The 27,758-nt window shown below is 42.3% G+C and overlaps 1 protein-coding gene and 1 long non-coding RNA gene across 2 annotated transcripts in view; one reads left to right on the top strand and one right to left on the bottom strand.

Annotated features, from left to right (window-relative positions):
• Positions 1-3,441, bottom strand: LOC309364310. The gene is made up of 3 exons (XR_014165816.1): positions 2,886-3,441; positions 927-2,505; positions 1-641 (listed from the first exon to the last, which is right to left on the bottom strand). It is a non-coding gene; the product is annotated as an uncharacterized lncRNA (long non-coding RNA).
• Positions 3,442-10,374: 6,933 nt separating this feature from the next.
• Positions 10,375-27,758, top strand: part of VGLL4 (vestigial like family member 4) — a 99,077-nt gene continuing 81,693 nt past the window's right edge. The window contains exons 1-2 of the mRNA XM_081901248.1: positions 10,375-10,490; positions 15,707-15,783. Of these exons, the coding sequence (XP_081757374.1) occupies positions 15,720-15,783 (64 nt within the window). The 5' untranslated portion in view covers positions 10,375-10,490; positions 15,707-15,719. The remainder of the gene's footprint in view (positions 10,491-15,706; positions 15,784-27,758) is intronic.

Here is a 27,758-nt window from a genome sequence, read left to right as displayed (position 1 = left end):
ATCTATTTAGGTTTTGGCACAGAGCCACAAGTGAATCATGGGCTATAGTAGTCGATGTTGTGAGTGCCTCCTATTTTTGTTAATAGAAAACACCCTGTTCAGTTGTAATGCCAAAGAAAACCTCATTCAGAAAAGTCTTTCTTCTAGACAAGTGTGCAGACATGGGAGAGATTATACAGTGTGACTGAAGAATATGGAGAAAAGTGTGGTTTGTTGCATTAGGAGTCCCTCTAAAATATGGAAATGAACATTTACCACAGACCTTTAATGTTAGATAAGCACATATTTAATTTTGTGCACTTCTAAAAACTTACATCATGCTGGCCACATTTGTATTCTCTGTTCTTTCCTTCTGTGTTCACTTTTTTAGATTTAGTACCCAAATTGCTGCTCCCTAGCAATCATGTGTGTCTTGCTCTTTGTCCTCTATAGCTCATAGTCTAGCCAACATGCTGCCCTCCAGATATTGTTCATAGAATCATAGAGTTGGAAGCGACAACAAGGATCATCTAGTCTGACACCCTGCAGTGAAGGAATCTTGAATCTCAAATCCATGCCCCTGGGATTAAGAGTCTCATGCTCTACCAGCTGAGCCAACTTCCATCAGCTCCAGCCAATGGGCCAAGATGATGGGAGTTGTACTCTTGGGAGAAGAAGAAGAAGAAGAAGAAGAAGAAGAAGAAGAAGAAGAAGAAGAAGAAGAAGAGGAGTTTGGATTTGATATCCTGCCTTTCACTCCCTTTAAGGAGTCTCAAAGCGGCTAACATTCTCCTTTCCCTTCCTCCCCCACAACAAACACTCTGTGAAGTGAGTGGGGCTGAGAGACTTCAGAGAAGTGTGACTGGCCCAAGGTCACCCAGCAGCTGCATGTGGAGGAGCGGAGATGCGAACCCGGTTCCCCAGATTATGAGACTACCGCTCTTAACCACTACACCACACTGGCTCGTACCACATGAGCTAGCCCTGCTTCAGTCAATAGCTTTAACTGATCCTGGTGCTTGGTAGCTGCTCTTTCCTTCCTCCTTAGCACTATCAAAGTGTTTGTATCCATTCAATTCAAGCAACATAAGCAAGCAAGCACAGGCTTCTGCCCTTGGGAACTTGCAGCCTGAAGTGAAGGCCTTTGGTCCTTGCTTCCCCAGCTTCATGTGAAGATCCTCGTATCCCCATGGCTTAGTATATGGTGTAATTTCATCCATCTTACCTAAAGATGAACCAGAGTCAAATGAGCGACAGCACTCAAAATTCTGGCTCACCGCTCCACACTTAATAAGGGATATTATATAAGAAGGGCAAATCCAGCCATTTTATAAGAAGGCAGGAGAACATTGGGATTCTTCAGCAGTGAGCAAGACGGAGAGATTGCTGTGAGTTAACTCTAAGATGCCATAGGAATAGAGAAAATATTCTGGATCCAGGCCATTTGTTGGCAAGCAGACACCCGAGAATCTCATCAGATGGGACTTCACTTTGGCAGCTACTATTAAAAGACCATTGTGAATGAGTCACCAAATGTTGAAAGTGTCAAGTGACCAGGCAGGATATTGGGCGATGGCTGAAAGTGTCTATGAATAACCTGGTTGTTTGAATTCACCCACTGATTCTGTCTTAAGGATGAACTCTACTGCTTGCATTTTTTCTCCACAGCCTTTTGAAACCACCCTTCACCCAGTTTTCAAGCTGACCAACCCTAGCAGTTCAGCGTTGTGCTAGAATTATAACACAGATTGCAGTCGGATGAATTCTCTTCTACTGTGCTTTGTACAGAATTGGTGAGCTACTTTGGAGACAATGCAAGCTTGAGAAATAGAGCAACAAACTTTGGAAAGATTTATTGTTCTCCACTTGCTCAGTCCCCCCCCATCTAATTTGCCCCCAAAGCAATATATGGAGCATAATTGCATGGCATGTTGTTCCAGGATGTTAGATATCTGACTCCTCAAGTATCCAGTGTTATATTTAGACTATCCTGAAGCTGAAACCCAGCTGCGGGCTCCTTTTTTGAACCTTGTTGCATATGTCTGTTTAGTGCTCCTCTGCTTTATGAATTAGTTCAGTATACGGAATGCCAGCTGGTCCTGCAGTATAACAGAATAACTGCAAGTGATAATCAGCTAGCTGCTGTGCCGTATCATTTGACCTGCGCAGGAGGGATACTCATGCCTGTAGTGCATTTTCATCATTTGATGTGTGAATGTGCCATCAGTTAGAATACAATGTTATTTAGAGTCTTAGTAACTGGTAATTGGGCAGAGAGGGAGGTCTGAATTGGAGGGGTTGGGGAGGGGCACCCAGATCTCCCATTCACCCTAATGTCTGCCTGTGCAAATATCCATGCCTGCACATAAGCAAGAAGGGAGCAAACAGGAATTTAGTAAGCCCTGTTGGGACCCTCCATGTATGGGTGTAACTCGCTCAGTGTTTTTCAGTTGGGTCAGTTTGCACACACGGTAGTCAATATTATCAGGCGTTGAATCAGCGGCTCTCTCAGCATACTTGCGTAACCTAATAATATTTCATACTACTATAAAAGGGACGCGGGTGGCGCTGTGGGTTAAACCACAGAGCCTAGGACTTGCCAATCAGAAGGTCAGTGGTTCAAATCCCCGTGATGGGGTGAACTCCCGTTGCTCGGTCCCTGCTCCTGCCAACCTAGCAGTTTGAAAGCACGTCAAAGTGCAAGTAGATAAATAGGTACCACTCCAGCGGGAAGGTAAACCGCGTTTCTGTGCGCTGCTCTGGTTCGCCAGGAGCAGCTTAGTCATGCTGGCCACATGACCTGGAAGCTGTACGCCAGCTCCCTCAGCCAGTAAAGCGAGATGAGCGCCGCAACCCCAGAGTCGATCACGACTGGACCTAATGGTCAGGGGTCCCTTTACCTTTACCTTAACCTATAATATTTAATGCTTGAAGGTTGACAAAATATAGTTGGGGTGCTCAGTCTTTGGGGGCCAGGGGGTACATTTTGAAAGCTAAGGAATTCTGCGGGCCACCAAAAAATACCAATTTCACAGAAGAAACACTGGCCCCCATCTGTGCTACATTGGGCAGCCCATATGTCCCTCCATCTTTCTTTAGACTGAGATCTGTTTTACAACAATGACATCTATGGAACCACAGAGCTGGAAGGCCTTCCCTGTGATAAGGCCCACTATTTGGAATGGATTCCCATAGGAACCCCTCCTTCCATACTGTGGGCACTGGGCAAAACCTGCCTGATTTACTATTGATTGAAGATTATTGTCCATTGCTTAAGGACTTAACATCATTTTAAAAATCTTGTTGATTTTTGTTGTTGATGTGGTAAAATAATGTTGATAAATAGATAAACATGTTGGCACATTTTAATCCATTTCCCCATTTTATTTTAATTGTTTAAAACTATTTTTTGTTGATAATTTTCATATTTATGGTGAACTGCTTGGAGGTTTTACTGCAATCAAGTGAAATAAAGATTTTGTTATAATATTGTGATTATCGTATGCCTCCTTCTGGCAACTCCTGCAGCCAAGCTGGCACCAAACATGTTGCTCTCCTTTCCTTTGGTCCACATAAGTGAGGCCAAGAGGGGGTCTTGTTGTCTGGGCAGCCGGGACCACCCTACACACTGCCCAGGCTTGCACCTCAGGGATGTCACTTCAGTGCTGCTGGCGCAGCACTTTGACTTCACCCCCCACCCCCCGAGGCACACTCCATTGTCTCTTGAGACAGACAATGCCAATATTTCCCCCCTCTGAACTTCAGTGGTAGAACAGCTGTACAGAAAACAAACTACAGTTTGAAATACAAGTTAAATGCTAGGATAACATGTTTATGTTGTGCAGGGATGTAGTATATTTGTTTCTTAACTTTTAATGCATGGTCACTTTTAATGTGCTGTTCTTTATTTTAAAACTTAGCAACAAAATCCATACTGATTTGTTCTGTGGAAAGTGTCCAATAAACAGCCCCAGGGAGATTAGACTGGCCTTAACCAGAGCAGGGCCTTTTCGGCCCTGGCCCTGGCCTGGTGGAATGCTCTCTCACAAGAGACCAGGGCCCTGCAAGATTTGACATCCTTCCTCAGGTCCTGCAAGACGGAGCAGTTCCGCCAGGCCTTTGGTCAGGGTTCAGTCTGACTCATTTTCTCTTTGTATAAGAACAAGCACGAAGGAGGTTTCCCAGCCTGCTCCCAGGTCCTTATAATATCAGTGGAAACAGTTGGTCCTGGCGAGTATTAACCGCTTTCAATTTTAACCTGAGGATTGTCATTTGTCCAGTTTTAATTTTAATTTATTTGAATTAATTTTGGGATGCGTTTTAATCAATTGATTGCTTGTTTTTATTCATATTGTATTATTTATATGATGTTAGCCTCTCTGAGCCCAGCTCTGGCCAGGGAGGGTGGGGTACAAATTATTATTATTATTATTATTATTATTATTATTATTATTATTATTATTATCTTTTAGGAAAGGGGTAAAACTAAAACAGCAATTATGAATGGCCCATTTAGGCCACATTCCAAAACAGACTCAAACATACTTCATTCTGTGTTGGATTCTGGCCAAATAGTGTTACATACAATTCTGATTCTGTGTGGGTGGTGGGGAAATGAATGTTTATCAAGTTAAAACTATAAAGAGAGTGGATGGAATTTTCTCAAAACCATGTCTGATCGTTTAGTGAAATTCCTTGGCAGACAAATGGAATTACATCTGCACACAGTGCACAGTTTATATGTATGCTGTTTACTGTTTGCTGGGACCTGAAAAAGGATTTGTCAGAGTCCTGGATAAATGGCTTTATTTGGAGCTATAACCTGTGAAGTCTATGCAGAACTGTTTATTTGAAGGCAGTATTTACCCTGCAAATAACAGAGGAGGAGTAGGAGCAACAACAGGGGATGGCTGCTGCAAGATGCCTTGACCCTCTCAGAGGACTTCAGTGTTTCCACAGTTGAAAGTAGAATGCTGGGTGAGTAGAAAATAGGTGGAGATCTACTGGCACATTTCTGGGTGATGTCTAGTGAATTGGCCAGGGTTTCCGATTTCCAGATACTTGATAGGAATTACAAAATTAGGCTTCTGAAATGAAGAGAGCTAACCCAGAGTGGTGTTTTTGTGTGTAAAAGGACTGCAAACTCTGTTCAGTGCTGGTACTGAAAACAAGTTCTTAGGTTTAGAACGTGTTCTGAGGTATCCTGCTCTTTTACTCTAGCTGTATGTTGTTTGCATTTGGCTCTGGCTGGTTGATCTCGGGAATTTAGTAAAATAACAAAGTTGACCCAAGAAGCCTGAAATCTGCCCATCATCGGATTACATGAACCATTGGTATGATGCTTCAGGTCAATTCATGTTAGTTTGCCATTATACTTGCAATTTAGATTGCTTTCTTTCTAAGTCTTGCCACTGTCTGCTCTTTTTGCTGCCTCAGCACACTGATCTGACACTTTAAGTAAACAGGAAATTTAGAATCTATCAGCGTATAAGTGTAGCAAGATTGTTGGTCCCAATGTCCCTTAGGTACCCATTCCCATCTGTTGATTGTCTGGCTGTCTGATTCTCCCTTTGTACAGAATGCAGAGGCATGAGCCATTAGTTCCTTGATTCATCTATCTTTTGGAACACCTCATACGCTAAGGGGGAGTGGGGGACGAGCAATGTCTGATCCAGACTCTTAAATATGCCTGTCTAGACATTTATGATATACTCATTATAATGCTATGAGAGCACCAGGTCACGGCAGGTCACGTCTTTCAAAAACAGCACTTCAGTAATGAAATTGATATGAGAGGCAGTGTAGGACAATGGATAAAGACTTGCGGTATTATTTTGTACTAAGGGGTAGTAGAACAAAGTATGGGTGTGAGAGAAAAACAACAATAAACACTAAATCTAACCATTCCTTGGATGCAAATCTCCATTTCCAGGTACCTTCCTTCCCTTTGAGATATATAAGTGATAAATTCCATACTCAGTCCTAATGCACCTTATTTTATAGATCTGCTGCTGAAGCATTGTCCAAACATTTCCAATAAAAGATAAATGCACCAGTTATATTAATATTTCAACTAGAAAACTAATTAATAGGGAGCAAAAATGGGTTTTGCATGTAAAAATTAGTATTCAGTGTGCTATATTTTGGGAACAAACATACTAAATGCAGCCTTTGTAGTCTGGCAGATCTCAATTCTCTGCTACATCAAAGGCTACTTTGTTATGGGATCTTGAGTTATAATAATTATGGCATGTCTGGACCATCCCGTCCCATTTACAATGTTTCTCTTACAGTTTGAATGCCATGTACAGCATTTTTAGACAACATTTGAAGGGTGGGTGTGTTTGTGTGTGTAGGGGGGACTAAACGTTTTTTCAAAGGAAACATGTTGACTTTTTTATTATTAAAAAAACACGCGCTTTGGGACTTCCCCATCTCCCTGTTTATAATGGCCTGGACCCAACGAGTGAGGCTAGGCCAAGAGCATGTGCTGATCCAACAGGGTTTTTTATTTTGGTTCCTTTGAACAATTGATCCCTGTCATGTGGCAAACTGCATGTACCACTCCCTTTATTTTCAATCTTTTAAATGTAGCCTGCAGAGGTGCTACTCAAGAAACACAACTCCCATTTGCCATGCGTGGAACTAGTTTCACAGATTTATGTCTTACATCTCTACAGTCTTGCAGCACTAGAAGATGAAGTCTCTCTGCAACTAAGAACAAATCATGCAGTCAAGGCACTGATACTAAAAAGCAAGAGAAATTAACCAGTAGACTAAAATACTCTTGAAAAATGAGTGCTTTGTTATGTCCCCACTTGCAAGTATGAGAAGGCAATGGTCTTTTAATGTCACCAGAAAGAAGAAACTATTTAATGCCAGCATACTGCATTATTTCTTGTTGCATGCAATAATTACTATATTTCCCAAGTATAACAATGTTCACAGCATATCTGGAATTAGTTTAGGTTTGATGACACAGCTTGTCTCTTATTTTTCTCTTCCAAGTAACTTTTGAAGAGTATCCTTAAGTCTTCTCACATGAACAATGTTGCCATGACTGTGGCGTGTTTCTGATAGAGTTTGACATTTTGTTGTCATCTGAGTATGGCTAGATGTCAGGCTGTATGAAGCGGCAGCTTTGCAGTTGAGCAATGCTGAAATACTTTCTCAAATTATTTGCATATGGAGCTTAGTGACTTGTTTCAGATTAAAGTTTCCTTGAAGTACATTTTATAAAGCTGATGTCAGTTGTAAACTATGACCAATAATTTTATTAAGGCAAGATGTGGATAGAGTTAAGTCACAGAGAATCAACTAGACCGGCACTAAAAAAGAAGAAGCTAAAATTCCAGGTGTACTAAGATTTTGTGATACCTTTGAAAGATTTAATGAGTGGTATAACAGGTAGACATGTACACACTCCATAAGCAAACCAGGATGAATGCTCGTTATGATATAACCACCTTGCAAACAAATCAGACTGAATGTTCAATAAGGACTGGGCATAGTCTAACCACAGCCTAAGCTTTATGCAAGCAAGTCAGGATGAAGGCTGTTGTCCAGGTTCTCTAGAAGACCCCTACATTTGTAATTGGATAGAAATAATCCTGTCTACTGGGAAGTTACCAGGTCACCTTGGCAATCCTTGCTGAGAAATGACACACAGAAGCTGCAGTGATACATCGCCATGGCCCCAAAGAAACCCCCACTTTAGCATAGGATCAAAGAATCACAGAATTGTGGAGTTGGAAGGAACCCCCAGGGCAATCTATTTGAACCCCCTGCAATTCAGGAATCTCAACTAAGGCATCCATGTCAGGTGGCTTATGAACCTCCAAGGAAGGAGAGCCCACAACCTCCCAGGGCAGTCTATCCCACTGTCAAACAGCTCTTAGCATCAGAAAGTTATTCCTTAAAAAAAAATTAAATTAAATTTTATAACAATTAATGATACAAATCTAATTCATTGTGTTATTTACAATTTCTCTCCCTCCCCTCCTCTAGACTTCCCTCAACCCCCCCCTCTGCTGAGTTATTTAGTTTTATTTATTGTAGCCTGCTTTTTCTACACAAAAATAAAATCCCTTATTATTTCTCTATATAATAATAATAATAATAATAATTTATTATTTATACCCCGCCCATCTGGCTGAGTTTCCCCAGCCACTCTGGGAGGCTCCCAATCAGTATTAAAAACAATACAGCATTACATATTAAAAACATCCCTAAACAGGGCTGCCTTAAGATGTCTTCTGAACGTCAGGTAATTCTTTATCTCTTTGACATCTGATGGGAGGGCGTTCCACAGGGCGGGCGCCACTACCGAGAAGGCCCTCTGTCTTTCTCTAAAATATCTGTTACTCAAAGGAAGTTGTGAAAGTTTATTCAAATCCTGCCAGTGAATCCAGTCCATTCTGTTGTTTCTGCAAATAAATTGTAAATGGTTCCCAGACTCTTTTGAAGTCCTTTTTGCTCTTCTCTTGTAGTTTGTCTGTTAGCTTAGCCAATTCTGCATAGTTCATCAGCTTTTCTTGCCATTGATCCTCTGATGGTATTTCTTCCGTCTTCCAATGTTGTACAATCAAGATTCTTGCTGCTGTTGTAGCATACATAAATAATGTCCATTTTTCTTTTGGTAGCTCTTGATTTGAGATACCTAACAAAAAGGCTTCAGGGTGTTTGATGAAATTCATTTTAAACATTTTTTTCAATTCATTGTATATCATTTCCCAATATTTTTTAATGCATTTGCATTCCCACCACATATGATAAAATGTTCCTTCCTTTTCCTTACACCTCCAACATCTGTTATTTTCTTTCCTAAACATCTTTGCCATTTTCACTGGTGTGATATACCATCTATACATCATTTTCATGTAATTCTCTCATGGGCTCAGGATGTGGGACATAGCATCCAACTCGAAAGTTGGGAAAAATTATGGAAAGCTGATATAAAATTCACAGATTGCATACTATTAGGAAAGTTATTCCTGGCGTTTAGTTGGAATCTCCTTTCATGTAACTTGAATCCATTGGTTTGGGTGCTATCCTCCAGAGCAGGAGAAAACAAGCTTGCTACAGTCCCCATGTGGCAGACCTTGAGGCTAAACATACCCAAGTCCCTCAACTGTTCTTCATCAGGCGTGGTTTCCAGACCCTTGATCATCTTGGTCACCCTCCCCTGCACACATCCCAGCTTCTCAATATCGTCCTTAAATTGTGGCGCCCAGAACTGAACACAGTATTCCAGGTGTGGTTTCACCAAGGCAGAATAGAGCAGGACTATTACTTCCTCCAATACTTCTGTTGATGCTGCCTAGGATAGCACTAGCTTTTTTTGCTGCTGCATCACACTGTTGACTCATGCTAAGCTTGTGGTCTACTAAGACCCTTAGTTTCTTTTCACATGTATTACTGGCAAGCCAGGTGCCTCCCCATCTTATATTGGTGCAGCTGGTTCTTCCTGCTGTACATCCTTACATTTCTCCTACTGAAATTCATTTTGCTACTTCTAGGGTCCGATTTTGGTTTTTTTTGCCAGGGTGTACTGTACTCTGACTTCCCAAGTTGCTGGGCGCAGAAATGTTGCCATGGAAACAGTAATGTCATCCGTAGTAAGCAAGCAATAATACTACCAAATGAAAGGCTGAATGAAGCTTGTTCATATTCAGTGCTCTGACACATGCAACCCAAAAACGTGTGTTTTCATATGCACCTATTTCTGATGCTTTATTTCTCGGATTATTTTTGAAATGTCTGTATGTTGACTTCAAGGGCAACACAGAGCACATCCTAAATGCAGAAAAGGAGACAGGATAGAGGAACTTCCCATCTAATTGATGGGGGGGGGGGTTATTCCTCTCCTCCCGCCCGGAGCCCGCAGCACGTTACGCTGAAAACTCTGCTACAAACGAGGTGGAGTCAGAGGAAAGAGGAGGAAGTGTGTGTGGGGGGGGTGTTATAAATGCCGGCGCCGACCCTCCTCCCCGGAGGGGTCACGGCAGCTCAAGGCTCCCCTCCCCAACCCGGCTCTTCCCTTCAGATGAGGTACCTCCTGCCTCGCCCTCCCCTTTTCTACCTGCTGAGGATGTGATGTCAGGGCCTCATTATCCTAATATATGCTGATCTCATGGGCGCCGCAGCCAATGGGGCCGCGCGACTCTCCCCACCTGCTAGGAAGAGAATTCCATCATTCTTGGAATTCTTCCCTGGGCCAGCAGCGCACGGCGGCGCGGGCTTCCTCGCGCGGCTGCTGACTCGGCAAAGGCGCGCATTGTTTGGGGAGCAGCCGCTCGCTCGCTCGCCTGCCCGCTCGCCCAATCAGCAAGCAGGGAGCTCTCTCCGGCCGGAGCCCGCGCAGCCCAGCTTGGCTGCCGGGAGTCGCAAGCGGCGCTTGGAGCAGCCGCCGCCGGGAGCACGCTGGTCTCCGCCCCCCTCCTGGCCCGGCTCAGCTCGGCTCTGCACTGCAGGGGGGAAGCGACCCAGCAGCGCGGAGCTCGTGCAAACTGGTGAGTGAGGCGACGGAACTCTGCGCTTGCTGCAGCTCGCCGAGCCCGCTTCGCCCGGCACGCTTGGTGGGGCGGCGCGGGGCTGGGAGTGGGGGGGGAGCTTTGCTGGAGGGAGATGCGCGGGCAGGCAGGCAAGCAGGCGAGGCGCACGGCCCCCTGGAGGAGGAGGAGGCGGCGGCGGCGTGGAGCTGGTGGCCGGAGTGGCTCCATGCCTCCCTCAAGCAGGCCGGGTGCTTTTGCAGAGTTGTGTCTAGACTTGCCACATGCCCTGCACACTCTGTCTTCGCGCGGGCCTGGCTGCTTTTTTGTGTTTTTGTCTGTTTGGTGCGCGCTAGAGCTGAGGCTCTCTTTAGCTCTCGTGTTTTCCTCTCAGAATGCGCCCAGAATGTTTGCAATGTTAAAAATGCATGTGCAAAAGAGCGCGGGGGGGTGGGGTGGGGGAGGGCGAGTGGCGCTATCCAGATTTGCACGCTGCATTAAAAAGCAAACAAACCTCCCCTTCCCCCTTTTTTAAAGTCGGCGCTAACTTGCCCCTAACTTAGCACTAGTCCAAATGCAGCCGAATTCTTTGCTCCACAGAACAAACCCTGCAGGCGACTCTTCCTTTTGCCTGATCGAGGCAGCGCTCCTTGCTGTGTTTGTGGAGAGGAGATCCTGCCGCGTGCGGTGAGCTCTTCCTCGCCAAGGCTCTTGCAAGATGCCTCACCCAGCTTCTAGCTGTCTCCCAGTATTTGTTTCGCGTGAGCACGTTTAACCCAACAGACGTTTTAGGACCGGCAACTTGCTGGGTGGATCACAGAAGTAGGTGATCCCCAGTCAACTGACTGAGGGGTTGGTCAAAGAGTCCCAGGAAGGAGACAGAAGCAACGAGGGGCAAGAAAAGTATGATTTTCTAAATCTTGCAGTGGCTGTGATTTTGTCCTCCTTGAGTTGTTTTGTAGGCTGTTACCAGATGGCACATCCACCCGTTTGCCCTTACTTTGTGGGCCTGTTTGGACTATCCAGCTCCATTCTGGCTTCTGTTGCTTCATGAGCTCTTTGAGGTGCAGTTTGGCTGCTTTCTTTTCTTATTTGTTCCATGTATATGGCTTTATGCTGAGGAGAATCAGCCAAATTGCATTGCATTAGTATCCTAGAAGTTTTATGTCCTCTTTGCAATGCATGAAGGAAGAGGCGTCTGGTTCTCGTTCCATGAGAATAGGACTGTCGGTTCTATTCTCCCAGCGAGTGCCATCTGCATTGTTGATGAACACACCTTCTTCTCTGACAGTTGTGATGCAACTTTGATTTGAAATTCTGGACGCCTCCAGCTTGTGGCATTGGGAGCTTCTTAAAGCAAAAGATCACCTGAGTTCAGAGTCTGTGAGAGACAGCGTCCAACGGTGCATGTGAAGGAATGTAAGGATGGTAAAAAAAAACCTCACAGAGCAGTTTAAAAAGAAAAGCAAGGAAATGTTATATAAATTGTCTTACCTTCTAGAAATCTTACAGTTTGATGGGAGGAGCATGAGGTGATTCTAGTGTCATATCAAAAACTTTCTCTGTGTGTTTTCTCACACAAAGCAGTACTCCTCCAACAGGGTGAACTGGCACTATGATGGTATGCTATGTCCTAAGGAAAGAAAACCGAACTAACTGGCCTGGTTTCGAAACTGAATCAGTGTAGGATTTATTTTTTCCAGGGCAGTTTACAATTGCAGTTTAGTTTACAATTATGAGGTAGGAGTGGAAGGGCCGCAAGATTCTGCCTTCCAGCTCTTTGTGCTGACACACATATTGCTGTAACCAATATTTCTGGCAGGTGAGCCCATGTTAACAGGAGAATGGAAGCAGATCAATGGCTCCCACCACAAATACAATTCTTTTTTCCTGTGGTAGTAATGAAGAATGACAATTCTGGTCCAAAAGCACGCTTTTCATGTTGAAAGAACCATAAAGCCTTAAAATCCACTTTGCTGCCCTGAATGTTTCATGGTCAAACATTTATATTCAAATTATAGTCTGAGACAGTTGGAGAGTAGGCGAGACCAAGACACACCATTCTGGAAGCTCTTGCGAGATGAGCCTTACTTTTGTGGAGGTTTCTGTATGCATTTTGTGGGACATCTTCCACAATATTAAATTCATGCTCTTACCTGAATTTCTTTTATTCTTAGACTATGGCATTATTATGTGTAAAGTATTTGTTGAAGTGGCTGAAACCTATCCTGTTTCTAGTTTCTAAATAATTGCATTTCCAAGGAGCTCAAGCCAGCAGATATGGTTCTCCTGCTTCCAGTCTTATTCTCATAACAACACTTAGTTAGTAACCTGCCCAAGGCCACCTCTCCTCATAGCTGATTTGAATTTGAGTCTCCTTACCTCTAGGTGGATACTTTAACTCAGGCTTCCCTAATCATGTCCCCTCCAGATGTTTTGAATTACAGTTCCCACCATCTCTGACCATTTGACAAGGTTGAGAATTGTAGTCCAGAACATCTGAAGGATGCTAGGCCTGGAAGTCTGCTTCTTAATCACTGCAGCACACTGGCCTCATGTAAAATTATTTGTAAGCAGTCATGACACATGATACATGAGCAATGCTAATTTTTGTAGCTTTTGAGCACGTGTAGGCTTGTGATATTTCATTTGGGATAATAGAGTAGAATGATGTGGGGTTATTCTTTTAAAAACAGAAGGGGTATTCCCTTAATGCCTTATTGGACATTCCAAGAGATACATGTCAAGTTGATGTGGCAAAAAGAGAGCCTCCGAAAATGCTCTTTCAGGCATTTTAAACTGTGTAGAATCAATATTTCGAGGAGGGATTGGTTTCACAAAGGGAGTCCTCACCCTTGACCTCAACCCAGTGACTGACTGTGTTGTGCAGAGCCGATCAATTCATCTGCATGTTGTGTGCATGGCACATCTGTGCTTCGAGCCTGCTGAGCTGATCCACATGTGGAGATTGACCCTAAAGCCATGTACAGACCGGTAGAAGCAGCAGTAGTCTAGGTACTCATGGTCTATATTAGAAAGCTGTCACTGACCACAAATGAGTCAACTCATCGTCCATCTCTGCAGGTTGCCAGATTTATAGGTCTGAAGGTCTGCAGCAGGGCTAACAAGACCATGAATGAGAGCCAACGTGTTGCATTTGGTTACATTTGCCTAGGTGAGGTTAAGTTGCTAGAATAGGGCCAAATCTGTTTGCTCCATGGAACTATACTGCTGTGTATCATAGAATCATAGAATAGAATCATAGAGTTGGAATAGACCACAAGGGCCATCGAGTCCAACCCCCTGCCAAGCAGGAAACACCATCAGAGCACTCCTGACATATGGTTGTCAAGCCTCTGCTTAAAGACCTCCAGCACACTCCTTGGCAGCAAATTCCACTGTCGAACAGCTCTTACTGTCAGGAAGTTCTTCCTAATGTTTAGGTGGAATCTTCTTTCTTGTAGTTTGGATCCTTTGCTCCGTGTCCGCTTCTCTGGAGCAGCAGAAAACAACCTTTCTCCCTCGTCTATGTGACATACTTTTATATATTTGAACATGGCTATCATATCACCCCTTAACCTCCTCTTCTCCAGGCTCAACATGCCCAGCTCCCTTAGCCGTTCCTCATAAGACATCGTTTCCAGGCCTTTGACCATTTTGATTGCCCTCCTCTGGACACGTTACAGTTTGTCAGTGTCCTTCTTGAACTGTGGTGCCCAGAACTGGACACAGTACTCCAGGTGAGGTCTGACCAGAGCAGACTACAGTGGCACTATTACTTCCCTTGATCTAGATGCTATACTCCTAATGATGCAGCCCAGAATTGGATTGGCTCTTTTAGCTGCCGCGTCACACTGTTGGCTCATGTCAAGTTTGTGGTCAACCAAGACTCCTAGATCCTTTTCACATGTACTGCTCTCAAGCCAGGTGTCACCCATCTTGTATTTGTGCCTCTCATTTTTTTTGCCCAAGTGCAATACTTTACATTTCTCCCTGTTAAAGTTCATCTTGTTTGTTTTGGCCCAGTTCTCTAATCTACCAAGGTCGTTTTGAAGTGTGATCCTGTCCTCTGGGGTGTTAGCCACCCCTCCAAGTTTGGTGTCATCTGCAAATTTGATCAGGATGCCCTTGAGTCCATCATCCAAGTCATTGATAAAGATGTTGAATAAGACCGAGCCCAAGACAGAACCCTGTGGCACCCCACTAGTCACTCTTCTCCAGGATGAAGAGGAACCATTGATGAGCACCCTTGGGGTTCGGTCATATTTGTTGTTTCTGCCATCTTTGTTGCAATAGTTGTCTTTATAATTTTTGAAACTTTTGAGACAGGGTTTTTTGTGTGCTCCCGGAAGTGCTGGGAATTGACTTCAAATTCCTAGCACCAGCCTAGAAAATTGGGTTACCTGGGACATCCAGAGCTATTGTTTGGATTGTTAAATGTGCTTTATTCGTGTGCTGCATACCAACAGTGATTTGTTTGCTGCAGTGCTCTTGGAACTGAATTGGCTTATTAAAAGATCAAACAAAGGGTTCCCATGATCATCTTATCCATTCCATTTAATGAAAACAATCATTAGGTGTTCACAGTAGTTCCTACAACCTGAACACTGAAGCGTCCCCTCCCCTTGCCTGTTTTAGGGAGGAGTGTAAAGGCACCTGCAATGCAGTTCGGAAGCTGTGACTACAAAATGAATTTTCCAACAGAGCCATTTTCGGCAACCAGCAAGGCATGTGGTGGGTCAGTGGTTCAACTTCCACCCTTGAAGGTAGTTGCCAGGAAGTAATATTTCCACAGTTACATCTCTTTTTTTACAGTCTTGTTTGGGCATGTTTAAGTCTTAGGGGCCTATGGTTGCTGGCTCTGTTCTAGATCAGAACTTTCTAGTGGAAGTTGAAGAATTGCATTGCTCCTAGCTTGTAGATGAGAATGACTCTAGATTGCACAGGTATCTCTTCAGTTACTCAGTGAGGACGGTTAGTCATTCAATCCCAACCCATGATAAATGGCGTTGCGATCACCCAGAAGAAACTGTTACACATTGCACTATGATTTGGTTGCAGAGGAACTAATTAAAAACAGAGATTTGAAATACATGCAGATATTTCGTCTTAATGAATTCTTGCTCTCCGCTTGTCAAAGATGTCCCTGCTTTACTATTTTCTGTAGCAATGAGATGTTTTTCTCACTTTATTTTTCACGTTTCAGAAAGTTACAAAATATTTCTCTTTTTATTCAGGATCCTGCCAGGAATGGAGACTCCACTGGATGTTTTGTCAAGAGCAGCATCCCTTGTGCATGCTGATGATGAAAAACGTAAGCCTAAAGTTGAACTTTTGTCTTCGTCTTAAGGTTTGGTACGGTAGTCATTGTGCATCCATGCTGTTGACTTACATGACTGTAAAGGTAAAGGACCCCTGACAGTTAAGTCCAGTCACGAACAACTCTGGGGTTGGGGCGCTCATCTCGCTTTACTGGCTGAGGGAGCTGACGTTTGTTAGCAGACAGTTTTTCTGGGTCATGTGGCCAGCATGACTAAGCCGCTTCTGGCGAAACCAGAGCAGCACACGGAATACATGACGGTAAAAGTAAAGGTAAAGATAAAGGGACCCCTGAACGTTAGGTCCAGTCGTGGACGACTCTGGGGTTGCGGTGCTCACCTCGCTTTACTGGCCAAGGGAGCCAGCGTACAGCTTCCGGGTCATGTGGCCAGCATGACTAAGCTGCTTCTGGTAAACCAGAGCAGCACACGGAAATGCTGTTTACCTTCCCGCCAGAGCGGTACCTATTTATCTACTTGCACTTTGTGCTTTCAAACTGCTAGGTTGGCAGGAGCAGGGACCGAGCAACAGGAGCTCACAGCGCCACCCACATCCCTCTATATGACTGTAGTTCATGTATAAAATGCACAGATTGAAAGATGTTAAAGGAATTATTTTGGTGTGAATGAAACAAAATATCCTAGTTGGTTTCTAAATAGATTCTCACTTTGCTCATTGTGTTGCCTTTCTTGTGTGTAAGACAGAAACCTTTGTGGACATTTCAATGATTAAAAAAAGACTTGAAAGCTAGAGGGGAAAATTTCCTTTTCCTAAATGTAGATTGGGGAGATACAGTGCAAATGAAATAGAGTACATGGGTTATATTGTCTGGATGAAGTAGCAGGCATTGGCCTCGTCTTGCAATCCTACATTAAGACTTTCTTGGCCTGCCCATAATTGGTTAAGATTAAGTTTCAGAGAACCATAGAGTTGGAAGGGACCTTGAGGGTCATCTAGTCCAACCCTCTGCCATGCAGGTATAGTTTCCCTAACATGGGGCTTAAATCCACAACCCTGAGATTAAGAGTCTTGTGCTCTGCCTAATGAGCTATCGGTCAGAGTAAGTTTGTGTTAAACCAATTTGTTTACTAAGGAAATCCCCGAAATATGTGATCTTACATTGAAGCAAATGCTTACTACAGTGGTACCTCGGGTTACAGACGCTTCAGGTTACAGATGCTTCAGGTTATAGACTCCGCTAACCCAGAAATATTACCTCGGGTTAAGAACTTTTGCTTCAGGATGAGAACGGAAATCGAGCAGCAGCGCGGCGGCAGCGGGAGGCCCCATTAGCTAAAGTGGTACCTCAGGTTAAGAACAGTTTCAGGTTAAGAACGGACCTCTAGAACGAATTAAGTTCTTAACCCGAGGTACCACTGTATTACATAATTTGAGTGAAGCGTTGAGTCACTGAAAGCAAGCCGGAAAATGGCTCATTTCCCATTGGTGGGCAGCGAGTTGCTTAGTGTGAAGATCTTCATTTGTTCCAGGAGGCATTCAGCCTGAAAAACTGTATTATTGCAGGCCTCCTTAAGGGTTGGTGAGAAAGAAAGTACTGAAGGTGTAAAATTCCACATTTAAATTATTGCAAACATTGCTGTTGACGTTGGCCTGTGTCCGTTTGCTTCTACTGTGTTCTGAGTATTGTACAAATAGTTATCAAACAATGAAGGGTGGCAGTTTGCCTGTTACATCTGCTTGGATTAGTACTGAATAAATCTCTGAATATACACAGCGGTTTATTGATTTCTCCAAACCTTTTTGGAAATTGTTCCATGCTTGGCTTTGCCTTGTATTCAACCTTTTTTTAACATGGATAGTCTCTATTATTAATTTCAGAAACCATATGTGTAGTTTGCCAGTACTACGTTTTCTCTATTTCATTTCATGCCCCTCCCTGCCTGTTTGGGCTATTTATACATTTATTATTTCTATATTATCATTATCATTATATCATTATCATTTATACTCCTGCCTCATAACATAAGGCTATCTCTGCAACTTGCAGTGAAGAAGAAAGAAAACAATTTGGATACAGATAAGACATAAAACAATGAATAAGGACAACATAAATTCCACCCCCCACAACCCCCCCTGATTAAATCACCAAAGTCAAAGCACAGATTTAAAAACTGTGAGGCCCTGATTTATTTAATGCCAGCATGCAATGTGTGCAGGTTCATGCCAACATTTCTTTTGGTTAATGACAGAATCTTAATTTGTTAGCTTGCATGTCTACTGTTCTGTTGTGTGTTCCCCGTTCCTTTAAAGATGTGGACATTTCTTAATCCCTCCCAAAAGTGTGTATGTCTTTTTTCCTTTCAAAATAATTAATACTGATCTGTGAATGTTTGGGAAGGGTTTAATGGTGTATGATGCCTTATTTAAATCCCTGCCCAACTTGCTAGCATCTGTCCGATTCCTCATTATATGTGACATTGCGGCTGCAGCCATTTTTCTTCAGGGCAAGAACATAAGAGTAAAGACCTTAGTGGGGGAAAAAACATATATCCATACTTTGTACCCCATATGAAACAAATGTAGAATTACTGTATAAAACAGGCTTTCTCAACCTCGCCCCTCCAGATGTTTTTGGCTTACAACACCCATGATCCCTAGCTAGCAGGACCAGCGGTCAGGGATGATGGGAATTGTAGTCTCAAAACATCTGGAGGGCCGAGGTTGAGGAAGCCTGGTGTAAAAGGAACACCCTCAGGAAAAGGAAAACAGATATTAGTGTATAGAACCAGAACATCTGGCTTGTAGATGCTGAACAATTACTGCTGCAGCTTGATGGGAGAGAGCACATAAGCCATCCTAATGTAATAACTTCTATTTCCCATGAATTCATATAATGTATTAAAAAGCAACAATAGTATCTTGCTATTGTTAAGATAATGAAGGGAGTGTAGCAGGGAAGGTATGAGCTAATAACAAGAAATCCAGATTGCTGGACTGACTGAAAGTTGAGACCAGTGGGTTTTTTTTTTTTAAAAAAACCCCTTCTTTACAAACTGCAAAAATGCTCATGTGTAGTCTTGTTTTGTATCCAGTTGTGTATGTTTTATCACAAGGAATGTTAAAACAGTTCACAGTTTAGAGTGCAGTTGTGCCACATCAAAGCAGATTAATTTCTAGGACTGTTCTTCAAGCTCCAGTTTCACAACATGTTCCTAAACATATTTGCTCAGAAGTATGTCCTGTTGAATTCAATGGGTTTTACTTCCAGGTAGCTGATACTAGGATTGCCTTGATGAATAGAGCTGAGGTTTGTTATACCCAAATTTGTACATGGATTATTATTTATTGTTGCATTTTCACACCAGTAGTAGTACATTGTGTTGTTAACCAGAATTCCAACAGTGTAATGCAAAGAAAAGGAAATAAAGCCATTGTTTCCCATTAATTATACTGGGAAAAGTTGCTGAATTTCTGTGGATAGGATATAACATAAGCATTCACTATTTGAAAAGTGCAATATCTATAGCATCACTTGAACCTTTTACAACTGTATTTCAAAACAAATGTGAAAAATATTTAGCCATTTCCCTCCCTTAGTGGGGAATTATACTCGGTGATTATGCTAATGAGCACCAAGCTACATTATATGTCTTTAAAAAAAGAAGCGCAAGGCAGCAAAACAGACAATTGCCCCATTTTCCAGTCTATTTAACAACTTGAAAATGTAACTGTTTCTGTAATGTGTGTCTCAGCCAAATTAAGCCATATTCTCAGCATGCCAACTTCCCTCAGTTTCTGGTAAAAGACTAACAGCTGAATAAGAGTTTAGGTAACTCACCAAATTTAATGAAACTTCTGGGCAACAGTGTTAATTCTTTGGCTTACTGTTTTTGATGTACTGTAAATTAGGATAGTGGAAAAAATTCTTTTGTCTAATCAACAAAAAAGGGAATGAAAGATAGAGTATGGAAAAGATGTGATGTATGTTTTTAAATTGTTTTTGTTTTTTATTATTATTTAGGGTTAGGGATTGGGTTTTGTTTTGTTTAGTTTAATGTGTTTAGTTTAATGGGTTTAGGTTGTGTTTTGTATTGTCTATATATTGTATTGTCTTGTCTTTCCCCCCCCCCCTTTTCTTCTCTTTTGTCTTCTTTTCTTTTCCTTTTTTGTAATCCTTAAAAGCAATAAATATTATTTTTAAAAAAACCAAAAAATAGTTATTGGGAGTATATATATATATAAAAAGAAGTGTTAACAATAATAATACAGTCGTACCGCCGCTTACGTATCCCTCTGCTTACATAAACTTTGGGATACATAAGCGGCAAACCTGGAAGTATATTTCTGGGTTTCTGCCGCGTGCGTACTCTTATCGTCGCACATGTGTGCGCAGAAGCTGTCCCTCCAGTTGCGGAAACCTTGGGATCCGACTGGAGCTCCAGAGCGGATCCCATCTGCAACCGGAGGTAACACTGTACTAAATACTCGTAAAACCTGCAACAAAATGTTGCAGTATTGAGTGCTCTCTGAGGATACATGTTCTATTTTTCCTTCCCTAGTTGTTTTCTATTCTCCTCTGAATAGTCAGTCAGCATTCAGTCTCCGCTGAGCATGCTCAGTCATCATTAGGATTCTTTTTTGGGGTAGGTGTAGGTGGAAGCGTGTTCTTAATTTTTTTTTTGTACTTTTGCAAGTCATTAGGAATCAAAATGTTTCTTGACTATTGAAAATCTAACCAAAACTATATATTTTCTTTATGAGTTGAAAGTAGAGTGCTGCAAGGAGTAGCTGGGAAGAGTTTTAGTATTAGGAATATTGGGTAGATTTTCTTACGGTTGAATTCTCATTCCCCCCACAACTCTGTTGTTTCTGTTCCAGCTGTTCCAGTTGCAGTAAACCACAGGAAGAGAGAGGGTTCTTGTGCTCAGATCCTCCTTGTGGGTTTTCCACAGGCATTTGGTTAAGCACCATGAGAGCAGGAAGCTGGACTAGAAGGGCCATTGACCTGGTCCAGTAGGGTTTCCCCTGTCCCCTAAAATGCTTTTGGGGTATAGTTGTTCACTCCAAACTTCTAGGATATAGTGGATTTAAAATACGAATACTGAACCTCTTCCACATACTGAAATTAAAAACAAAGCATGAGTTCTGTTGTAACACCTGATAGTTGCTGAAGTAGCTTCATCCCCAAAGCACATAGCAGTTGGCGTTGCATTGCACAAGATGCAAACTGTAAAACCTGTTATGGTGGAATTACTTAACAAAGCCGTTATATTTGACTTCTAGTAAATGTTGAATTTGTATGTTGACCTCCAGTGAGTTTTTTTTATAAAAAAGTTAAAATTCTAAAATGTAGTAGAAATGATTTTGCTGCAATGTAGTGATTAAATTCGATCTCTGATTTTGTGTTTCCTATTCCAGCAGCGAAAATCTGAAATCTGTGATTGAGAACAAAAGCAATAATACCAGTGCACAATAAAAAACCTTATTAATAGATGAGTGTTGACCCCCTTTCCATAGTTGCTGCTACATTTAGAAGAGAGCTCTGCTTAGAATAGAACCGTCATTTGATTTAGCAACCAGTATCTTATTTTAAATTGTTAACACTTGCTTAGCACAGCTTCAGCATGATCAAATGCAGAGGTCCTGTTCAGTTCATTTTCCTACTTCATTATTGTCTTGACCTGTCTGTTAAGTAAATTTGCATGGTAGGCTCGTTCGTTTTATTTTCATGCTGCCTTTCCAAAATTAAAATCCATGCTCAAGGCGGCTTACAACATCTAAAAAAATATATAACCACAAACATAACAAAAGTAGTCAGAAACAAAATATCAAAAAGCACACAAGCAAATTGAATAATTTCCACATTAATCATAAGATCCAGTAATTTGATAGAAAAAATTAACAGCAACAACCCCCCCCTTAAAAAACACCCCAGCCCAAGATTCATGTAGTGTTTTCCTTATCATAGTTTAAACTAGGAGCTGTTAAACCAACTGCCACCATACAGTATCTGATGTAATCATGAAAGGGTGTTCCTTTGTAACAGGAATACAAACAAAGCATAATGCAAACATGTCACTGCAAAGTTCAAGTTGATTAACGAAGCTTCATCTTAGATGTAGTGTTTGTGCAGGCAAATGGAAAACAACTTTGTTTAGGTAGATGAGGGATTTTAGGTATCTTGGTCCCAAGGTGCCTAGGACTGTGTATGTCTGTACCAGCACCTTGGACTTGACCTGGTAGCTGATGGGCAGCCAGATCAGTCCTGTTCCTGACCTGGAAGGTTGAAGGTTAGCCAGCTATCCCTGGTTTAAATATATAGACCAGGGTTTCCCAAACTTAGGTCTCTAGCTGTTTTTGGACTACAATTCCTATCATCCCTGACCACTGCTCCTGCTAGCTAGGGATGATAGGAGTTGTAGTCTAACAGCAGCTGGAGACGGAAGTTTGGGAAACCCTGAAATAGACCTTGGCTTGTAGTCTGTTTTGCAAGGGTTATATACATTGTTTATACCCTAGCCTTAACCTTATTCCCATCTCAAAGAAACTATACCAAATGAATTTGTATAGTCATGAGATAAGTATGCATTAATGAAAAAGGGTTTTTAGAAATTGCGAATAGATATTTTTATGTATATTTGGTTTGGGTATAGTACTTCTGTGTTCCTCTGTCTAGGAGGAAACTGTGGCCACCAGCAATTGCTAAATTCATTTGAATGTAATTTCAGGATCCCATGACTGCTACATTATTACCATCCTCATTAAGAAGCTTCATAAAATAAATTATCTCGGCATTGCACCAAAAAATAATACAATGCTACGATAAAAAATCCACACTAATCTTAAAAATCCATTCAACATAAAGGCCAAGTACAAACAACTTTCATGGGTTTCTAGCATGGAGCAACACTTAATTTGTCAGCAGCAGGTAGATTCTTAATCAGGTCTCTATAAATGAGAAAGCCCCATCCCATTAAGGAGACTCCGTTGTAGGCTGTATAGCCATCCACTTACATGCTGCATTACATGGAGATATGCTTGTGGCAGTGGTGTCTGCTTCTGTTTTGGTGCTGGAGCAGTGCTAGATGCATCACTAGGTAGAAGTGTGAACCTACTTGCCTTTTCCAAGGCTGTTTATGAAGTTTTGTGCTCTTGGAATTCTGAGCTGCCTTGTTCTAGGAAGTAGTACAGTACTATTTTGAGCTTGCATGAGCTGAGTTGTCTGACAGCAACAATGAGATTTTAACATCAGATAAGCCTCCATAATTCCCTTTATTTGTTTGTGCATTAGTCTGCATCCTGCTCAAGTTGCAAGTGGAATGGAATTTCTCTGCACTGTGTTTACCACTTTCCTCCACTAACCCTTCTCTTGTCAGCTGGAAATGCAGCATCAGTGCAAAAACAAGGAAGGCATGTGACCATAAGAAAAATAAGGTATAGCTGCTGTTGCACTTAAATGGATGGGATCTGGAAATCTGATACAAGAATTTTCACATGTGTACAGCAACCTTTAAAAAACAACCACCTTCAAGTTGATGTGTGGCAACTAGGAAATGCCCCCAATATTTCCCAATAATGTTCATATTCTGACATTAAGAAAACCATCTTGCAAACATGAGGCTTGTTCTAGCATGTACCTTCTGGCAACAGGGCTCTTCAGGCACAGGAAGCTTGACGATGGTGGATGGGAGGATGTGGCAGGGACTTGATTGTCCCTGGGATGCAGGGTTCCCTAGCATGGGCCCTCCAGAGGTTTTGGACAACAACTTCCATCACCGACCGTTGGCTACGTCATCAGCTGGTGCTGATGGGAGTTGTAGTCCAAACGACTTGGAAGGCACCAAGTTTGGAAAGTCTGAATAACAATTGAGCCTAGACAGTCCATTTTTATTGGCAGAGCTTACATATTTTTTAATTTGGTATGCACATTAGTAACATTTCCATTCCTAATTTTTTAAACTTGGGTCTTTTAAAAGTTTGAAAGAGAAAAGGCCCCCAATCAGAAATAATGTTATGGTTACTGCCTACTTGGAGGGGGGGGGCAACTGAGCTGTTTGCTTGTGTAAATGACTTCTGTGCCACTTTAGGGCCTTAAATCTTCCCAAAGTGACGTACAGTACCCCCCCCCCCGGCCCCAACAAAATAGAAACATCGGAAATAGTCCTTCCTTATGTGCCCGAGGATCCAGCGCCGAGGGCCATCTGGTGGTTCTCTCGCTGTGAGAAGTGAGGTTACGTGGAACCAGGCAGAGGGCCTTCTCAGTAGTGGTGCCTGCCCTGTGGAACGCCCTCCCATCAGATGTCAAAGAAATAAACAACTATATGACATTTAGAAGACATCTGAAGGCAGCCCTGTTTAAGGAAGTTTTTAATGTCTGATGTTGTATTGTTTTTAATATTCGGTGGAAGCTGCACAGAGTTGCTGGGGAAACCCAGCCAGATGGGCAGGGTATAAATAATAAATTATTATTATTATTATTATTAGGGTGAAGGCCAGTGCTTCCCCCCTAGAAAAATAGGTGCTGGTACTGCGTACCCATGAAGTTGTTACAGTAAGTGCCACACTTTTTAACAACAACGAAAAGAGGTGCTGGTACTACGTACCCTAGAGTACCTCTGAAAAAAGCACGGGTGAAGGCAGTCTTTCAAACAAGTCACCCCAAACTGCTTTAAGAATATCAGTCAGTAGGTCTGTGTTCTGAATTTTTTTAAAAAAATATACTTTGTTAGTAAATTGTGGGTTATATTCAGTACTCAATGTACTGAATGAAAGAAATGAAAGAATTTTAGCTACTGTATTTTTCGCCCCATAGGGCGCACCGGCCCATAGGGTGCACCTAGGTTTTTTGGGGGGGAAATAAAGAAAAAAAATTATTCCCCCCCCCCCCAGGTGGGGAAGCCCGAGCAGAACAGGCTGCTATCCACAAGCCGTGGGAGAGCTTCCTGAAGCCTGGAGAGCGAGAGGGGTTGGTGCGCACCGACCCCCCTTGCTCTCCAGGCTTCAGCGAAAGCCTGCATTCGCCCCATAGGACACACACACATTTCCCCTTCATTTTTAGAGGGGGAAAAGTGCATCCTATAGGGCGAAAAATACGGTATTCCTGTTCTTCAGTTTCATTGGGAGAATTCTTGAGTAGGACTAACATTGGATGCAGCCCAGATTTGTACTGCTTATGAGTAAATAAACAATGCCGAAGCTATGGTTTTGTAGAATAATACTGATCAAGTGATATTCACACACATACAGAAGATCAGACTAAAATATGTTAATCTGGTAGGATTACTTGACAACAGACTCCACCCCCCCCCCACATAACCGACATATCATATTATCATGAGCTGCTCTACTGACCTAAATGCAAACAGGTTGACATTTGATCACATCTGTTGCTTTCTCACAGGCCAGATTTTAGCTTTTTAGCTCTATTTGATTTGGTGGTTGTTGTTGAGCTGGGCAGCTACCATGTTCCATAGACAACATTTTTGGTCTTGTGACCACTTTTAAAGATATGGCACTTCCCACTTTTGGAACTATATTAGAATGTTTCTTTCAGCCTAATCTCAGCAGCCTGGGGACAATATTGTGTACCCTGCTGGAGATCCCTGTTCTATAGTGTCAGGTGCTGGTGATGGTTGCTCGTGAGTAACGACCTGACCTGTCTTTTACAGGACTCTGACCTGTCTTTTACAAGTTTTATTGCGCAAACTATTTACAGTACAGATCTACCAAGTTCATGTCCATCTCTGTCACTTGCAGAACCCAGAAGTGGCCTCTTCCAGCTTCTCCCCCAACATAAGAACTTCAGCACCCCAAGTCTGCTCCTCCCCTCCTTGCGTTTCACCCCTCTGCGCGTTCCTCCTGGCCAGCCTGGCTCTTAGCAGCATCCTCGAGCTTTCTCCACTTGGCTGGCCCCTTCCCTCTCTTCCCCACTGGAGGTGTGGCTTTTCTCACTGCTGGAGGAAGAGGAACTGCTCCTCAGGAATTTCAGAGGCTCTCTGTATCCCAACGGCCCCCCTGCCTCCCTCCCTAGTTCTGATGCCAGTCCCCTGACATATAGCAGCAATGAAACCATCGAAGTGATATGTGTTGTTAATACTAGTTGTAGTACTTAGAACCCAGAACGCTTTAGAAGAAACCATAAGATTGTCAAATTGAACCTTTTAGCCAAAGGCAGAAGACTGCATATAACTGTTCCCTTACAGAACAACCTAAAATGCATTCAAACCCAATGTGTGTATTTCAAAATGGTAGGCATTAAACATTTTGGCCCCATTTCAGGGAAAGCTGTGTCGTATCTAGGTACTGTTTGAATTGATGTAATTTTCAACATTAGGTCATCCCATGCGTTTTAAAGAAAATTTAAATCCAGTGATCTTGCTTGGATCAGGGTGTCTGTAAATGTGGCAGCTCTTCACATCCCAGAAAGGGGAAAGGACTTCAAGGTATTGGGTACTCTGCTTAATGCTGTTAACTTTTGGGAAGAGCCTGACCATTCCTTGCAATTTGTTACTCACCAAGTGTAGTCCAAAAGACCCATCAAGGGCTGTAAAAATCCCTGTGTTTACTTGGAACTTCAAAAAATGAGGGTGGCCATGTAGATTGGGGGGTGGGGGCAAGTTTTATCCAGATATGTTGAACTATCCAAACTGAAAGGTGCTTTCTGTTTACCTTACAGAGTGAAAGAGAAGGTTCCAATGAACTGTACTATTTTCATCTGCCCAAAAGATATTTGGGTTTGTGTTCGTCAAACATTGCCCCTCCCCTCTTGCTACAAGGCATATTGCCTTTTTGAAAACAAGGGGATTTCAAACACACTTTGTAATGCCACGTTCAAAGGAAATCAAGATGCCCTTGGGGAAGCCTAACTCCTTGGCCATGTCTAACAAAATCCTTTGGATCCTGGCCAAGTAATTAAAAGGATATTATACAAGTATAGTGTATAAATGGTTCAGGCAAAGTGGTGTAATCTTAAGCTTCTAGATACTTTTGGGTAGCATCTGTTGGGGTTTTAAATGAGAAGAGTGCATGTTCATTGTTTTACAGACTACAATTGTCATAGTTAAATTATTTTTAAGGAAAGCATTCTCCATGGAAACTTGCCCTCTGACCTTGGGTTTTCCATGTTTAAATGGACCTGAGCTTGTTTCTCTATAAACCTATTGGTTGATTCAGTCTGATGTAATGACGGCATTCAGATTGATCGTATTTCAGCTTCATGACCTGAACTGAAAATGAGCCCTCTACACTCAAAAGAGGCAACTTTGCTCCTTCTTTCATGTAGGTGGGGAAATGACCCAGAAAGCTGGAGTTGACCTTAATTTCCAGTGTGGATGTAGAAGGAACCTATGGTTAATGGCTTCCAAGCAAGCCAGGATCTGACAGGCAGCCAACTTTAAACCATAGCTTGATATCCCGGTTTATTTGAAAGCTATTAACCATAATTTCCTAGTGTGGATGAAATGGGGAGCTGTGGATAAATGTGTCTTCCTTCCCTGTGTGTACAAATGTGGGAGCAAAAGCAGCTGTGTGCAGGGGGTTTGTTCATATCTCTGCTTATAAAAGTGAGGTATGATGGTCCAAGCATGGCCAGCATGTTGCTTCAAGATGAAAATCAAATGCAGATGATAATTTTTTAATGCGCTTGTGTAACACTTAAGGGAATTTCTTTCTCAATTACAAGCATATACTCTTTCTAAATAATAAACTAGGTAATAGAAATGAATATCAGTATCATTATTTTAATAATAGTAACTATATGTATAATCCACCCCTGAACCCGAAGGTTCCCAGGGTAGTATGCAACGTTTCATCAAATGTAATGCAAAGCATTAAAATGTAGTATACAACAGGTGACATAAAAATAATAAAATCAGTAAACAGCTGCAAAAGAATCAGTCTTTAAACCAGCCATTTCTGTAGGCCTGAACAAGAATGAATGTCATAAGTGTGCATCCTACAGATCTCTATTTAGATTTTAATGGGTTGTTGCAACAGAGAACTGAGACTAAG

This window comes from Podarcis melisellensis (genome assembly GCF_964234715.1).
Source record: "Podarcis melisellensis genome assembly, chromosome: 2".
In the NCBI taxonomy this organism is placed as follows: Eukaryota; Metazoa; Chordata; class Lepidosauria; order Squamata; family Lacertidae; genus Podarcis; species Podarcis melisellensis.
Note: the sequence above shows the minus strand (reverse complement) of the source record. Positions and strands in the feature narration are given on the sequence as shown.